Genomic DNA, 16,609 nt, shown 5'->3' on the forward strand with positions numbered 1-16,609 from the left:
ACGCCACGAACGGGAGTCACAAGGCGCGGTTCTGAAGTAATTGCTGCTCTACTCTTACAGAAGAACAAAAAACATTTTCAATTACCTCTCGGAGGCGGAGTTGTTGGTTTGGTGACCGGCGTCGTTGGCTTAGGAACTTGAAATAAAATTAATACACAATTTTATGTAAATATAATTTGTTTTAATACCTTAAGATCTACAATGACTAGTAGTCGGGCGTAGGCGGTGCTTTCTTTAACCTAACATAGATTCGGCCAACTGGTTGGTTTCCAGTAAAGCTTGCATCAAGAGAAGAAAATATTAGCGAAGCGACTTCAAAGTTTCAAACGCAAAAAGCGGAAGGCTACCGACACTGTCAAAAAGTTGGTTGGCAAACAATGCAATAGTAGACTTCTTCTTCCGCAGTTCAATTGAAACAATTCCCACCCTAAGAGGAGAGGACTCAAAATCAGACCTGAGAATGCAGTTCATCAACATTACCTGGCAAAAAACACTTCCTTTTAGCTTCAAAGATCTGTTTTCTTGTCAGCGCGACGCTGTAAAGCTGTAAGCAGAAGATCCTTCCTTTGAAATAGTTGCGACTTCTCCTGATGGCTCCCAGTCTGATAGGATAGTTTGTGGAGAGGCGCACTCTACCCAAACGCCGTCTTGCTACCGGCTGAGAATTCAACCACAGCGTAGCAATACCAGATCGTTCGTCATAAGTAGCACCAACATAATTCCAAGCTCGGTACTTTAACCGATTGCTTCTCAAGGGGCGAGTTGTGCGTCCGTCGCGGTGCATAAAACGAAGAAATAGCTGCCGATAACTCGTCATCCACAGATGAACGCCGTAGCCATTCGGATTGTAGTTTACAATTGGTCCCTTGCGGCCATTATGGTACACCCAGATTAAGAAAGTTATGGAATACCTCGCGTCCAGTTTCCCACGGTTGGGGATTTCCACGTAGCTGTTAGGTCTTCCGTAAAATTCCGTAGAGCCGTCCGTACGACCATCAGGGCCTTGTCCATATTTCACACCGACAATTCGTGCGCTCGGATTTCTTCCTCGACTGATGTCTCGACCCGCGCGAACACGATCGAATGGGTAAACAGCCATAGTACTTGGGAGACGAACTGAAGTTAAGACGAACACCTTTCAGAAACACTAATTTCGTGTATAGTTGAAGAGAGGTAAACGAATCGAAATCTTTCTTTGAAAAGATTAATTGAAATTTCGAGAGAATTTAAAAGTAAAAACAAAACTTAAAGTAATTTTCATTTCTTCATATAACCTCAAATGATATACGGCATTTAAATCGAGCAACAGCTGACCTACCTCTTGGGGGTGTTGGTACTGCAAAAAAGCAAAGGAAGGGAAAATCAGATAACATGAGAAGTAAATATATTTTAAATTAAGTAAGGTTCAATTATCACCTTATCTTTTACGTTGTTTGGACACAGGATTAATTTCAAAGATGGAATAATTTGAATTTTAGTGTGCAAGCAGGCTAAGAAATTGAATTGGACATACACTTTTTTCAATTGAAAATATTGGTCTTTACAAGAGCAATGCTTACTTGGAGTGGGCACTGGCTTCTGGCAGGCTTTGCTTTTAATCTTCTGTATAACTTTCCCGAGCGATCTAAAGGACGCCGTAAATATGTGATTGTTATCGGTAGCAATCTGCCGTAACTGAGATATTCTATATCCTCGTCCGATGCCAAGAACGAAGATCTCACATCCTGCAACACGAAGACGACGCGCCGGTCCACTTACACGGTCCTGGGAGATGCCATCGGTAAGCACGACTGTCACCCTCTTTCTATTAGACGCTGGTCTTCCTGGGTACAAATACCGTCGGGCAAATGACAAAGCTTTTCCAATGTAGGTACCTCCTCGGGGATACCTTAGGTTCTCTATGGCTCTCAAGATGGCCGCCCTCGTATAGTATTTATTAAACCTGAAGATAGGTATAGCTCGGCGAGTGTAGAGGATCACACCAACATGAGTATCTCGGCGAGAGATTGGAAAGAAGCTCACAAAAGACTTGATAAAGTTTAACATACGGCCAAAGTTTCCTCGGCCGTAACGTTCAATACTGGAGGAACCGTCGATAAGGAAGCCCAGATCAATAGGTACGGCACAAACTAAAGAACGAAAAAAGAAGATAAATTAGGGGCAACTAAAAACAGGCAGATACCAGAGAGACTGTCTAATTGTTATGTTAAAGTTTTCTCACTATCTTGATAGTGGAGATGGAGATGGAGTCCATTGAAAGGCGCCCGAAATGAATTGTTCATTATGTGTTTTGATAAACCCGATCTTTCTGGGTGGACGCACGGGTTGAAATACGCCACGTGTACACTGCTTAAAAATACAAACAGAAAGGTTTTGAAGAGACTCAGACTTAAGCAATATTTTGCCTCAACATTTCTGGCCAGTTGAAATTATTTGAAATTCCATCACAATAAAAGGCTTTAAACTTCAGCAAACCAGAAGCTCTTTCAAGATTTCACCTGGCAAAACCATAACGGAGAAAAGACGCTTAAAATAGTCGAGTATTACTAAAATTCTAGGTTGGGTACATCTCTGGCCTTTCGGAAAATAACGACAAAGCTGTACAACAAACCTGGTCGAGGAGTTGATGGTTTCTGAGTTGGTGCGGTGGGTACAACCACTGGAAAGTTTAAAGAAACATTATATTTTAGAATTCTCAAAAACTAGTAGACACCTTTACACCTTAAAAAGGTCGCTTGAACGAGAGCTATAGCATTCGGCTGACAAATCATCATTTGACGCTGTTGATTGCTTACGCTCAGGTTGTTAGGAGGTGAATCACGATCACTGAAGGGAGCTTTTTTATAAACTACTCTCATCTGCAGGATTACACCATATTATCGACAATTGTTTTTACACCAATTCGGTTCAAAGTATTTACTAAACATCAATGTCTACCAAGACACCTCGTGCGATATGACTTATGGCGACAACAAACCGTCGTCGTGGAAATCGTTTCCAAATACTCAAGTTCAACAGTATTCCACGATCATAGATAATCATTTTCGAGGTAACTTCACAGCTGAGTTCAAAGACTCTTGTACAAAAGGTGACGTGATAGATGTTTATCATTGCGCTTTTGAACGCAATTAGACTGTAATTTCTTCTCCTACCTGGTCTAAAGCACTGCTTTCTCCTAGCGATAATCTGTGCTCTCGTCATAGCCACATTATAAATTTGCAAACACGCAATACGTCCACGAAATATGCGACGATCTCCAGGCCGCTGACCAATGACTATGGGGTAGTTCGTGGCTACGCCCAAAGGAAACTTTCCGATATTCCTCTGAGACACAGGAAGCCCATTCAGCCAAAGCGTTAAAAGTCCTGTGCGGTGGTCATAAGTAGCACTGATATAGTTCCAACTGTAAGGCTTCAAGCTCTGGGTGGTCAGTGGTTTAACATTATGCCGCGAGCCCTTTCTAGGCATTAAGCGTAAGTAGAGCTCGTTTGGATGAGTGAGCCACAAGTGAAGGCCCCATCCCTTCGGATTGTAGTGCACAATGGGACCGGGCTTCTCCGGGTAAATCCAGGCAATTATCGTAATAGAGTAACGAGTGTCCAGACATCTGTTGTTTGGGATCAGAGCATAGCTGCCTCTTAATCGTCCTCTTTGTCTTCGCATCCCTGGGAAAAATAAAGCTCCCTGCGGATGTCTATCTGGGCCTTGAATGAATGAAACGCCAACAAGCTGTGCTGTTGGATTCCTGAACCTACTGACGTCACGTCCGCCAGAGGTGCTTGTAAATGGATAGAAACCGACTGCACCACCGGAAACAATAACTAAAAAATGGAAAAAAAAAAAAGCGTTGTTAAAGGCGAAACTCACGGGGTGACAACGTGTTAGGAACAAGTCGTAAAGACAAACAGTTTCGAATAATTTAGGAGATTTTTAGACAAAATTTCTGTCCCCGAAAAATAAATTTGTCTCCGTCACAGATTGCAAATATTCAAAATCTGCACGATGATGTGCACGGCGATAAAAGAAGTACCACTGACTTTTATTAGGAATAGTGTCCATGAGAGAGAACTGTGGAACGAGTTTTTACCGTGTGTTTCCCAGCATTATAGTATTTATGAATTATTTTCGACGGCCATATTTCTGCCACACATATCTCTTGAACTTTCTATTCGCAAACACTCGATGAAACGAAGTGGAGCAGAGAATGTGCAATGCATGACATAACGAAAAACCGATTCTCACTGCTGAGACAAAGTAAAATATTTAGCTACCTGCTTTGCTAAGTTTTAAAAATGCGGAAATTGTTTGACTACCAGAATCCTACTGACCTGTCGAACTGCATATTTTATCTTTGATAATCCTACTTAATGACACCAACTGCCTCGCACCAACTCTAAAAATATGACTTGAGATTGTGGCAACACGAAGCAACGATTGTCTCCTCACTCTTCCAATACCAACAGCGTATAATTCTACACCCGAGGAAAATAATCCTCTCGCAGGCCTTGTGACATCATCGCGGGACTCTCCAGTTGCCAGAACAACAAGAACCCTTCTTCGCCCGCAGCGTGGTCTACCTCTAAATAGGTAGCGAGCTGTGTAAGTCAAGGCTCTTCCAAGGTATCTGCCAGTGCGACCGATGAGTCGGATCTGATCAATCAGTCTGCTTATTTGACTTGGATTGTAATTTCTTCTAAATCCCAAGAGGAGCCTAACTCTAGAGGTGTACAGTACAATGCCAATTCTAGCTTTCAGCCTGGAAACTTCAAATAACCTGACTGTGTCCTTTAAGAATCTCAGGATGACACGGGAGCTGTACCTGACGCGAGACGCATCCACCAGGAAGCCGAGATCGATACGCTGCCTGCAAACTAACAGAGAAATAATAGAAGCTTAGGGAAAGGCATTTGCAAATCATCTTCAGTTTTCTTAAACTTCGAAAATTGTTAAAATAAGCATGATGAATATATTCTATCATGAAAGGCCTACCACGTGGCGCTGGTTTTGGACGAGGACCAGGAGGAGGAGTAGGAGACGGAACTGCAAGAGAAGAGCTATCTGTTAATACCTTCGTGATCATAAAAAAGTTATCTTTAAGTCCTATGTACATGAGCTTTGTAATAAATTTAAACCTGTGTACCAGCATACATATACAGCTTTCTTATTCAGATTGTCATCAACGAAAGCTCAATGTACAAACCTTAACCTTTGTTATTTATTATTTAGAAGCATTTAAACAGAACGCGGTCAGCACAAACCTGGTAGAAAGCATCTCTGTTTAGCCGCGAAGATCTGTTTCTGGCTGAGTGCAGCACTGTATACCTGCGCGCAAAAGAGTCGTCCTCGGAAATAGCGCCTGTCACCTTCCCGTGCTCCGAGTCTCACGGGATAATTTGTCGACAACTTTATTCGCCCTAAACGTCTAATTCCGACGGGTACTGAGTTGATGTAAAGCGTCGCCACGCCCGTTCTGCCATCGTACTTTGCACCGACGTAATTCCACGCCTTGTATTTCATTCTTCCACTTGTGATCGGTGACGTGAATTTCCCTGAGCGTCGCACAAAGCGCGCGAAAAGTTGGCGCCGCCCTGTCATCCAGACGTGCACGCCAAAGCCTCGTGGATTGTAATTGAATATGGGTCCTGATATCCCTGCGTGGTACACCCAGATGAGAATAGTTATTGAGTATCTTGTGTCCAGCTTTCCCGTGTTAGGAATTTCGACGTAGCTGTTCCGTCGTCCATAGAAACGTAAGGATCCATCACGACGGCCGTCCGGACCTTGAGCCGTGCCTACGCCCATTAGAGTGGCCGAGGGATTTTTAGTTCGGCTGATGTCTTTACCCCGCCTCGGACCGTCCATAGGGTACACGACTACAGAATCTGGAATATAAACTGCAAGATAATTGTAACACAAAATAAATTCCAAAGTTAGAGGAAAATCTTCTTCTCATAGTAACAAATTTGCTGTGACACGACCTAAGTGACTTCAGTGTAAGCGGATCGGAATCAGTATAACAAAATTTCAATTGGTAGCAACAATCAAAAGAAGATTATGATATTGCTCGTTTAAGAGCTGGTTTGAAATGATACATACTTCTTGTTGGTGTAGGCTTAATTGGCCCTCCTGAAAAGGAAGAAAAGATATTTAATACTCCGCCCTGATAAACGCCCTTGTGCCATATCAAGCTAAACTTGAATAAGTCTTCCCTTTCCTTCAGCAGCAAGGGTTTTTATGAACTTATATCTTTGTTAGCCTGTGAGTACTCTTCTCTTATTTTCTTTACTTCTCGCAGGAAATTCCTATACATTTTCTGAACTTGTGTCTTTGTTTCTCATCCCAGAGACATATCAGAACAACATTCATGTACTAACCTGTAGGTTGGACAAGCTGACAGATTTTGGACCTTATCATCTTTGATAAAGCAGCCAACCCTCTGAAAGATACAACAGAAACATGGTTCCTGTCTGTGGCAATCTGCAACAACTGTCGTCTCTTCAGCGCTCTTCCGATACCAACGACAAAAACCTCAACGCCTTTAGCCTTCAACAGCGACGCCTGACGCCCGACGCGGTCCTGTGATATACCATCCGTGAGCATGATCAAGACGCGCTTGCGATTCCGTTGCCTACGTCTGCCAAATAAGAATCTCCTGGTGTAAGCCAAAGCCTTGCCAATGTAAGTCTTTCCACGAGGGTACCTAATGCTGTCAATGGCCTGTTGCACGTGCGTGATGGTGTTCAGTTGGCCAAATCTGAACAGTGGAAATGGATTGGTGGAGAAGAGCACTGCACCCACACGCGACTGTGTTCTTGAGACGGGCAGCGTGACCACAATGGATTTTACGAAGCGAAGCATAAGCCTAAAGTTTCCTCGACCGTGATATTCGATACTTCCAGAGCCATCAATTAAGAAACCAAGGTCTACAACTGTTCTACAGACTGAGAAAGCAAAGTAACGAGTAAAATAAGTCAGTCTGCCCCTTGGTCAAATCCTAATTGAAGGTTACGGGTCAAGTAACGGTCACAGTCACCCACCCACTAAGACAAGGCCGTCCTATTTATCAGTTTTAGTGGAGCTTCCTCTGAACGTTCTACAAGAGCTACAGGAAGTAGTTCTGGTCACAGTTATCTCATTCACTGTTGCTACTGGATGGGGATGAACCATCTAAAATTCCCTGATAAGCTTTTGACTACATCATAGATACCAGTCAGGGGTGGAACTTGAGAAGAGAACTTCCTCGAACGAAGTTTAGACACAACAATTATTGGGCCCACTTATTTGTCACTGTCCAAAGAAAAAGGTCAGAACATTGCCAAAGGACTTTCTTAGAAATCTTAAGAAAAAAAAATTCACATTTAGGACTGGCGTTCAGAAAGTAAGGAATTACGTGGATAGCCAAAAGTAGGCGCAAACGCTCATTCGTCAAATCTAAAAGAAACTTTCAAGGTTGGCCGACATATGACAAATTTTCATAAGAACGGACCATTGCCTGGTCGAGGAGGTGATCAAGGTATTCAATACCCCTTTTCTATAAGGTTGTTTTGAGGATTTTTGTTTAATTGGATATTATCAGAATTACTTTTGCCGTAGTCGTTGCGCCCCCCCAAAAAAGAAAACACATTTTCATAAATCGTACCTGGTGGGGGAGGTGTTGGTGGCGGTTGTCCTGTTGATAGAAAAAGAGAAAGAGTGATTAGATTTAATGGCGAGCTAATGTAAGCTATGAAACATAACTAAATTGCTGTGCAAGAAGTAGTTGGAAACTGCTCTTAAGGTACGATTCAGTTTAACGTATCCATTCGTTTGGTACACAAGGTCGTTTCGTGGTTGCGCATCAAAAATGTACGCCACGTAAACAAAACTTATCTAACGCTGGTAATATTGTTTTTGAACATAAGAAAACCTACTTATTTAAAACATACCTGACATGGATAACACATTTTAGTAGTATGGGTAAGAAACGAATCAACCGACCGGGTACAAAGGGTCCTAGCTGGGTATGAATCGACTTGGTACGAAACGACTCTTAGAAGAACAGATATTTTACAATTAATGAAAGTTTAGCCAGGCTTACGTTTGAAACATCTCCTTGCAGCATTTATGACTTGCTTTCGCGTAAGCGCCACGCTGTAAACCTGAACACAAGATACCCTGCCACGGAAGTACCGACGATCGCCAATTTTTGCACCCATACGCACGGGTCGGTTTGTCGCCAGACGAATTTTCCCGATGTTAGACCGAACAACTGGTCGATTATTCACCCACAGTGTGGCCATTCCTGTGTTTCCATCGAAAGATGCACCAACGAAATTCCACGCTTTGTATCGCACGTTGTTGCCATGGGTTACGAGCGGTGTGGTGAAGCGACCACCCCGTCTGACAAACCGGGCAAAGAACTGTCGTGGTTTTGTCATCCATAGATGCACGCCCCAACCCGGACCACGATTAAAGTTAAAGATCGGACCAGCATAACCCAAGTGCAAGACCCAGGCCAACACTGTTATGGAATTCTTTGCGTCTAGCTTTCCAGTATTCGGGAACTCCACGTAGCTGTTTTGATTCCCAAAGAATTCGGTAGCTGTGTTCGGCCACCCGTCAGGACCTGGTCCTGTTCTCACACCAACAAGGGTACCAGTGGGGTTTCGGTTTCCGCTGACGTCACGCCCTTGGTATTGTTCGTCGAGGGGGTAGATGGCAACAATGCGTGGGAGACCTGAGTTGAAGCCAGTGTAAAATAGTAAGTGGACGTACTGATTACAATTTTGCTACTTGGAGACAAATAAGGTCCATATTTCTGAGGGATAAGCCGATCAAAATCCGGCGCGCACACAGCTGACACTTGAAAACGATCGAAAAGCTGCAAGCACGATACTCAAACTGCGTAACTGAACTAGAAACCGTAACAAACTAGGACATTTTCGTTTTTACATTTGGAGACAAAAATTGCAAATGGTGTATAATCACATTCCACTGCGAACTACAATGTCCCCCCATTTCAAAGGTACTGATTACAATGACACATTTTCCCCTAGAACGGAGGCACCAAGTTCAAACCCCAAACTGCAGTTGTGACTCCCCAAGCTATTTCTTTCAACTAAGAAAACGTAAATATGTAGAAATTATTCAGAACATTTTTTTAACGTACCTGGCGTTGGTTTCGGTGTCACAGGTCCTAAAAAAGAAATGGACAATTGTTTAAGGTATAAGATCTTTAAGTAAGTCAGCAGAAGTATGCATGCAAACGGCCCCGACGAAGCGCTGAGTTCTAAATCGGTGTCTTAAGTATCTATCTACTTCACACCATTTGAACTGTGCGCAGCAAACTTGGTTGAAAATGTATTCACCGAGTATCAGTTGAAGATACGAAAAATGTACCAGAAAAAATTTTCAGTGCGGATCGAAACAGGCGTAGTGAATTATAAGTTTCCTGCCACTTGTTAAATGATTTGTACTTTTTTGAAGGACTTCACGACGCGAATCGTTTACACTAGTGATGTCAGATAAAATATACCAACTTACTTGCGCGGAAGCAAAATCTCTTGAGCCTCCTTATCTGATAAGAGTTAAGTGCAAGATTGTAAATATGAAGACACGAGATGCGACCTCTGAAATGTCTAGGGTCACCGGGCCTTCGTCCTGAAATAGCTGGGTAATTTGTGGCCAGGCGAATCCTCCCGATATTTCGTTGAGTGATTGGAATAGCATCCAACCACAAGGTTGCCAAGCCAGTTTTCTGATCGTAAGTAGCAGCAATGTAGTTCCACACTCGGGAACGTATTCTCCTAGAGATCTTGAACGATTTTCTCCGGTTGCGAGTCACAAACTCCGCACGGATTACCCTACGGCTAATCATACGGAGATTGACACCGATACCCCTGGGATAGTAATGGAATATCGGTCCAGCACTTTCTGGGTAGAGCCACAGAAGGATGGTGATTGAGTTATGTGTATCCAACCGTCCTGTATTTGGGAAGTAAATAAAGCTGTTGGCAAATCCTTGCAGTTGGTAAGAACCAGCTGGAAGCCCGTCAGGTCCGTTCTTAGAAACGACATTGACAAGTCTTGCAGGCGGATTTTTAAAGGGGCCTTTGTCTTTTCCACGTTCTATGCCATTTAATGGGTATACGCCCATAGCCGGGGGTGGCTCTGTTGGAATGAAAACAAACGTAATCGGATTATTAAGCCAATAGTATAATTAAAAGTAATAATGAGTGTGATATTTTTCACAAATCACATTAGTTTGCCTCTGTCAATGACAATGCCACGTAAAAATCATAATATTAACAAAGAGGGAATATAGACTCAGTGTGTAAATAGCTGGCTTACCACGGTAAGAAAGATAGAAAACATGGGCAACCTCCCCCCCCCCCCCCTCATCTGCCAATTCATTACGGAATCGCGCCCATTGAAAAGCGTCGCCCGAGAAAAGTGGGGTACCCATGATGCTTTGCGGGCGCAATGACCTAGGAATGAGGTTGCAAACGCTCACCGCCAACTTCGGTCGCTTTAGATCTGAATTGACAAATTCCCAAACGGGAGTTGTAAAATTTCGCTTTGCGTCCGTTTAGAGACAATGGAGATACAATTGGAGCAATTAGCATTGTTTCAAAGTGACGAAATGCTCTTTTCGTCGGTAAAGAGCGAGGGCCACGTTTGCATATCAAAAGAGCGTGAAGTGTTCATCCGTAAGCTTATGAGCGTGCACCTACGTGGAGCGGGAATCTACAACGTATACTTAAGCTTTTCGAAAAGTAATTAGACTACCGACGTGTTATCTGAAACTGACGGCAATAACGGGCCAAAAAGGAAGGTAAAATTCCAACACAAATTGAAAACCCGGCATTTGAAAGGTAATTTAATTTTACATCTGACCGATTTTTAAACAATATAACCTAATCAAGATAACGCCACTAATTACGTCTATTCTTCTTCGATGAAAAGCGCTACGTTTCGGTTGTCTGCACAAGAAACAATACTTTCGAACACTGCGTACACGGGGGATTACATGATTGACAGTCGGATTGACAGGCCTGCGTGAAGTTACGCATGCTCTCTTTCTCTTTTCTAGCTTATTTGCATTTTCCCGTGCGACGTTTTTCAATGGGCGCGATTCTGTAATGTACAAGACGTACAAACACTGGTCTATTAGGACTAAGTTCCAACTCAAGTAGTGAATTGTTGGAGGTAAGTAGTTACCAGAGGGAAACTGTCACATAATAACATTTTCTTACCAATCTTTGGTGATGGTTTTTTTGTCACATATGGGCCAGGCTCTGCAATCAAAGAAAACATGAAACGTCAGTACAACAGTAAATTCTATTGAAACATGATGTAGCTACAACGTTACAAACTTCATTCCTCTCTTTCTCTTCTGAAGAAATGCACATTAAAAGAACTGGATTTTTGAAGCTATTCATCGTCTTAGATCATCAATAAAACGAATTCCAAATTTGCAGGTTGTGTAAAATTTTTAGCGGTTGAGAACTTGTACGTTTGCGCCAATATATAAAAGTCTTCAAAGGTTAAAGATCTGTATAACTGTGATTCTTAGTTGCCGTTCGTAATATGAATTACATCGAGAATTGTTGAATTTTTTACTTACTCCTTGTTGGTGTCGGTTTTGGAGTAGCTGCACATATCTTTGCCACAAGTTTTGGCAGGTTGGTTGTAATTCTCAATCTCACACCAGTGAACACGTGGTGACGGTCATTCGCTATGGTAGACAAAGAGGTCATGCTGGTCCTACTACCCATTCCAACCGCGAATATCTCGACCCCAGCTTGCCTGAGCATCTCGGCAGGCCGCGCGACACCATCGGAGGATCTACTACCAGTGACAACTACAAGGACTCTAGCTCGAGAAGACGACCGTGACCCAGTATACAAATATCTCTTAGCAAAGCGCAACGCGCGTCCTGTATACGATCGTCCGCGAGGAAAGCCGATCTTTTTCACTGCCTTTAATAAATCGTATTTGCGCGAGAAGGTACGGAAATTAGATACCGGAATTGGAGTGTTTGAATACGCAATAATACCGACACGAGTATAGATCCTAGAAATGTCAAAATATCTGATGATCAATTGTGCGAGGTAAAGGACTTGGCTGAATCTATACCGACTGCCACTGCCGTCAAGTAGGATACCAAGATCAATACGAGATCTGCAAGCTAAATAAAGATTATAAAGTATAAAATTTAATTCATTTTATAGTCACAACATGATACTTTTTCCATCACCAGGGTCACCATTTTCCGATTAAAGCCAATTCTAAATTTATTGCACATTTTCAGGATACAAAAAGCTTTACATAAATATAAATTGTCTAATTTAAGTATAAAGAGAAGTTGGACGGTTTAAAAAACTCTTAGATTTAAATAGGAGCATAACGGGTTTAAAAGCTACAACTTACTTTTTCCCCGAAGGGGTGGTGCCGGTGTTGGTGGTGCAGGAGTGGGGAAAGCTGAAAATGCAATAATACGAAAAGAAGGAACAGTTATGTCAATCAAATTTGCCTCTAAATTAAATAACAAACAACAAAAAGGAACACGTTAACCAAATGAAAACAAAGGGGGCTCCCCCCTTTACACCCTTACATCAGTATCAGTTTTCTCCACACTATTCTCTGTACATTTTCCATGGTAATTAAATGGAGAATTTGTTTAGAAGTCGAGAACTTCTCTTGTTGATACTCTAACGACCTTAACGTGTGATTCGGGAGGTAAATTTAAAGAATAATTTATATGCTAAACACTTTTTGGGGTCAAAGAGTTAAAAGAATTATACTCACCTTTAAAGCAAAGTTTCTTGGCGATCCTGATGAGTCGTAATGAGAGAGCTACATCATAAACCTGCATACACGTTATCCAACCACGAAAATTGCGATTATCTCGTATTTTTGCACCCATCCTAGCAGGATAGTTTGTCGATAAACGTATTCGACCAATAGCCTTAGTAGCGACTCTTTTGTCGTTGACATACAATGCTGCAACACCTGTGGTCTGATCGTACGTGCAACCAACAAAACTCCAAGATCTGCGCCTAAGGATTCGACTGATCAGCGGCGGTGTCATAGCTCGCGTGCGCCGCACGAAACGTGCAAACAGTCTTCCTGCACGTGTAACCCAAAAATGGACGCCAAACCCCCTGGGATCGTAGTTGAAGATAGGTCCCGCACCCCCATGGGGATTGATCCATGCTAAGAGAGTGATAGAGTTCTGGGTGTCAAGTGGTCCCGTGTTGGGGAACTCAATAAAACTGTTAGGCTTTCCTGAAAAACTGTACGAGCCACCACGTCGTCCATCGGGGCCGGGCGCTGGTTTAACGTTGAATAATTTTCCCGGCGGATTCCTCTTGGGACCAACGTCATAACCTCTGTAACTCACCGTCAAGGGGTAGAAGGCAACAGCATCCGGGAGTCCTATTAAGGGAGGCCAGGTTTATATGTCATGTTGGCGTAGTGACGTGTAAACTAATATTATTAGATAAATACCAATGGAATAAAGAGTGAGCTTTCGCGCGAAACATGACATTTTCACACGTGAAGATAACATGTTATTTTATCACGTGAAGATAAGATGTTATCTTAACACGTCAAAAGATCAATGTTACTCTAGTTACAGCGCATGGTTCTACTTCAAAAAAAAAAAAGCGAAATGAGTTAGTATTTCATTGATGTTTATATTATAAATAGAATATTACAAGGCCGCTTATAGATTTTCCTTCTCGCGTAAAAAAATAATTCACTCGTTCGTTTTGCGCATTCGTGAAATATTTTTCATCACTCGAGGAGAAATTTCGTATCTCCGTACGGCCAGGTAATATCATCTATGTAAGAGGTTATCGTACTGGTGTCGTGGCTTTTTAAAGCTTTAGAAGTTGTATGCGCGTTCACACACTGTAATTAGTTAATACATATACGTGAGTAATGGAAGGGAAATGATAAGAGGTTTGCGATATAATAGATGAAATATTCCATCTAACCACTTACTTTGAGGTGGCTTGGGCCTCTGTGTTGGACCTAAGAATGACAATAAATTTCAAATATCAGTGTTGCGTCAATTTTGCCCAGCTAACCTGTAGAGCAGGCGTAATTTTGGCGAGCGAGTGCTTAGTATTTTCCAAGCGAAAATTATGGCCGCCATCTTTGATTTTAACAGCAGCGGAAGGCTGGGGAGAACAAGAACATTTTACCGAGGGGTGGGAGTGAGGGAGTGAATATTTTCGACCTTCTTTCTCCCCCTACCCCCACCGTCCACTCTGACTCCAAATCAAACATGGTCGCTCGGATACACTATTGGGAGCTTTTAACGTTAACTCGCCTTACTAAGACAACTGCACTGCAGGCTACTGCCTCGCCTAAAAGAGGAGCCCTAGTTGGCTTCTTTTTGCCACCCATCATTCTCTTCGAAATATTTCCAAAGGTAGGTGGCTCTGCGCGTAGTAGCGCCGCTATGATATAAATAAATGCAATAAGAATTGTTACTCACGTGCTCGGAAGCAAACTCTTTCAGCTCTTTTTATTTCAGGACCAGACAAGGGTACACTGTACACTTGCATACAAGAGATCCTTCCACGGAAGTACCGCAAGTCACGCGGCAATGCACCCATTCTTACGGGTCGATTGGTAGCTAGACGAATGCGACCAATGAACAGAGACTTAACAGGTTGAGAGTCTCGCCATAGCGTTGCAATTCCTGTCCTTTCGTCATACGACGCTCCAACGTAATTCCACCTTCCAGGTCTCAATGTGCGACTGATCAACTGCCGGGTTGGTCTCCCTGTGCGGCGGACAAATCGCACGAACAGAGTATTCGGTCTGACGACCCAGAAGCGAACTCCTCCCGGAGAAAAATGAAATATTGGTCCAGAACCTTCAGGGTATACCCAGGCGAGGAGAGTCAGGGAGTATCTAGAATCGAGTTTTCCCTTGTTGGGGAAATCTATATAACTGGTTTTCCTTCCGTAGAAATAGTAGGAACCATCAGGCAGCCCATCAGGGCCAGGCGCGGGACGTACGTTGTGTAACTTTCCCTCGGGGTTCTGGCTAGAGCTGATGTCTTTACCTCTTGTTTTTCTACTGAGTGGGTAAAACGCAACGATACGGGGGAACCCTGAAAATTTGAAACAAATTCGATAAATAAAAACATTATACAATCGTAGCATAATTATTAAAATGAACAGTTTATTTTTGTTGCATGGTATACATCATGAAGAGGCCCTTTTGCCGTAAATTTCATAGTTACTATATTGAAGATTCTCGTGTGCTATAAGGAGAAAGACATTTCCGGACCTGAAAGAACTGGGTAATGTCGAAAGAAATGCATTTAAAATTTCAGTGCGTTTGCAAGCTGTAAGCCTTACGAATTAAAATTCTTTGATTAGTAATGGGAATCGCATGAACGTGAATGCAGTTCCTGACTTATAGGTACAAGATTTGTTTAAAGATTTTTATAAACTATGGGCGACAAATTTATGTGAAAACAACTTAACTAACACTTAAGAGGCTGTCTCTCTTATTTCCACCCGGTCAATTTTGCGTCAAAAATAACTTTGCCTGAAACTCTGTTAACAGAAAGACTTTACCTAGGAAAGAACTAAATTAGATTTGGTTTGATTCGAAATAATTTTCTGACTGCATTACGGGCCATAATTATTTCCCAGTCCGTAGGGACCGTTGCAACGTCTCGAAAATTGAAAAATAGGCATATTTTGTAACGTTGTAAAATATTTGATTCGCATAGTTAAGCCACAGAATTTATATCAGATTGCTTAAAAACCTTTCTAGTTTGCCAAGAAAGTTAGAATTTGCCCTCTCAACAAATTTGAAAAGGCGAATTTTAGCATATTCTGACCACTAGAAATCGCCATCGGCCGATGGCCGTAAATAACCTTGATTTAGACGCTAAGTTTTGGGATTTGGGACCTGGTTGACGATTCTATCCTACACAGCCGTTAAGTTTAGACCTTTATAGGCAAAAATATGCAAAAACCCCTGTACGTTTTCGATTTTTCAAAAGTTATGACCGTTTGAATCAGCACATGTACGAGCATTCGCGATTTTTTCGCCTACACCAAAATCGAACCACTGGAGCAGATTTCGTCATAAATACAGCTTACCCGCTTTGCAGCCCGGCTTCATGGCTCACTTCAGAATTTTTCTAATAACCAAATTGGTGAAATCCATGATAACTTCAACAAATAGCTAGGTATTGCCTTCGAAAAGTTGGCGGCATCCATCGTGATTCGTGGTATCAAAACAAATGCCGGAATTGGCCACATTTCGCGGTGAATCACCCATTTAACATCGCCGCAGAGCTGAATTTTTTCCAAAATCAGAATATAAACTCACCATGTCTGGAAGTTGAGGGAGAAATGAAGGTTTTAGGCTTCTGAAGTGAAGAAATAATCGCTTAAATTTAGATCCAGTTCGATGTTATACTGTTCTCACAAAGGTCCGCACAAAAGAGAAGACCGCTGATAGCTTGTGCCGTACGTTGTGCCATATGGTTTTGTTTTGTATCCCAAAGTAATATTTGGGCAGAAAAATTTTGGATGAAAAGAATAAATGCTTTTACCTGGAGTTTGATATCATATAATTAATAAATCAA

General features: G+C 42.3%; 1 protein-coding gene across 1 annotated transcript in view; it reads right to left on the bottom strand.

The window, feature by feature from the left end:
• LOC149036744 (uncharacterized) overlaps nt 1–16,609 on the bottom strand; it is a 30,804-nt gene that overhangs the window by 3,941 nt on the left and 10,254 nt on the right. The window contains exons 6-26 of the mRNA XM_089188617.1: nt 14,489–15,112; nt 13,990–14,019; nt 12,790–13,419; nt 12,412–12,462; nt 11,606–12,169; nt 11,235–11,276; nt 9,523–10,149; nt 9,149–9,175; nt 8,078–8,716; nt 7,640–7,669; nt 6,375–6,941; nt 6,097–6,126; nt 5,259–5,894; nt 4,990–5,040; nt 4,329–4,871; nt 3,153–3,821; nt 2,612–2,659; nt 1,560–2,129; nt 1,319–1,336; nt 481–1,116; nt 86–136 (exon numbers count right to left, since the gene is read on the bottom strand). Coding sequence (XP_089044743.1) covers nt 86–136; nt 481–1,116; nt 1,319–1,336; nt 1,560–2,129; nt 2,612–2,659; nt 3,153–3,821; nt 4,329–4,871; nt 4,990–5,040; nt 5,259–5,894; nt 6,097–6,126; nt 6,375–6,941; nt 7,640–7,669; nt 8,078–8,716; nt 9,149–9,175; nt 9,523–10,149; nt 11,235–11,276; nt 11,606–12,169; nt 12,412–12,462; nt 12,790–13,419; nt 13,990–14,019; nt 14,489–15,112 — 7,083 coding nt within the window. The remainder of the gene's footprint in view (nt 1–85; nt 137–480; nt 1,117–1,318; nt 1,337–1,559; nt 2,130–2,611; nt 2,660–3,152; nt 3,822–4,328; nt 4,872–4,989; nt 5,041–5,258; nt 5,895–6,096; nt 6,127–6,374; nt 6,942–7,639; nt 7,670–8,077; nt 8,717–9,148; nt 9,176–9,522; nt 10,150–11,234; nt 11,277–11,605; nt 12,170–12,411; nt 12,463–12,789; nt 13,420–13,989; nt 14,020–14,488; nt 15,113–16,609) is intronic.

Source organism: Pocillopora damicornis, chromosome 12, assembly GCF_964200805.1.
Source record: "Pocillopora damicornis chromosome 12, jaPocDami1.2, whole genome shotgun sequence".
Lineage (NCBI taxonomy): Eukaryota > Metazoa > Cnidaria > Anthozoa > Scleractinia > Pocilloporidae > Pocillopora > Pocillopora damicornis.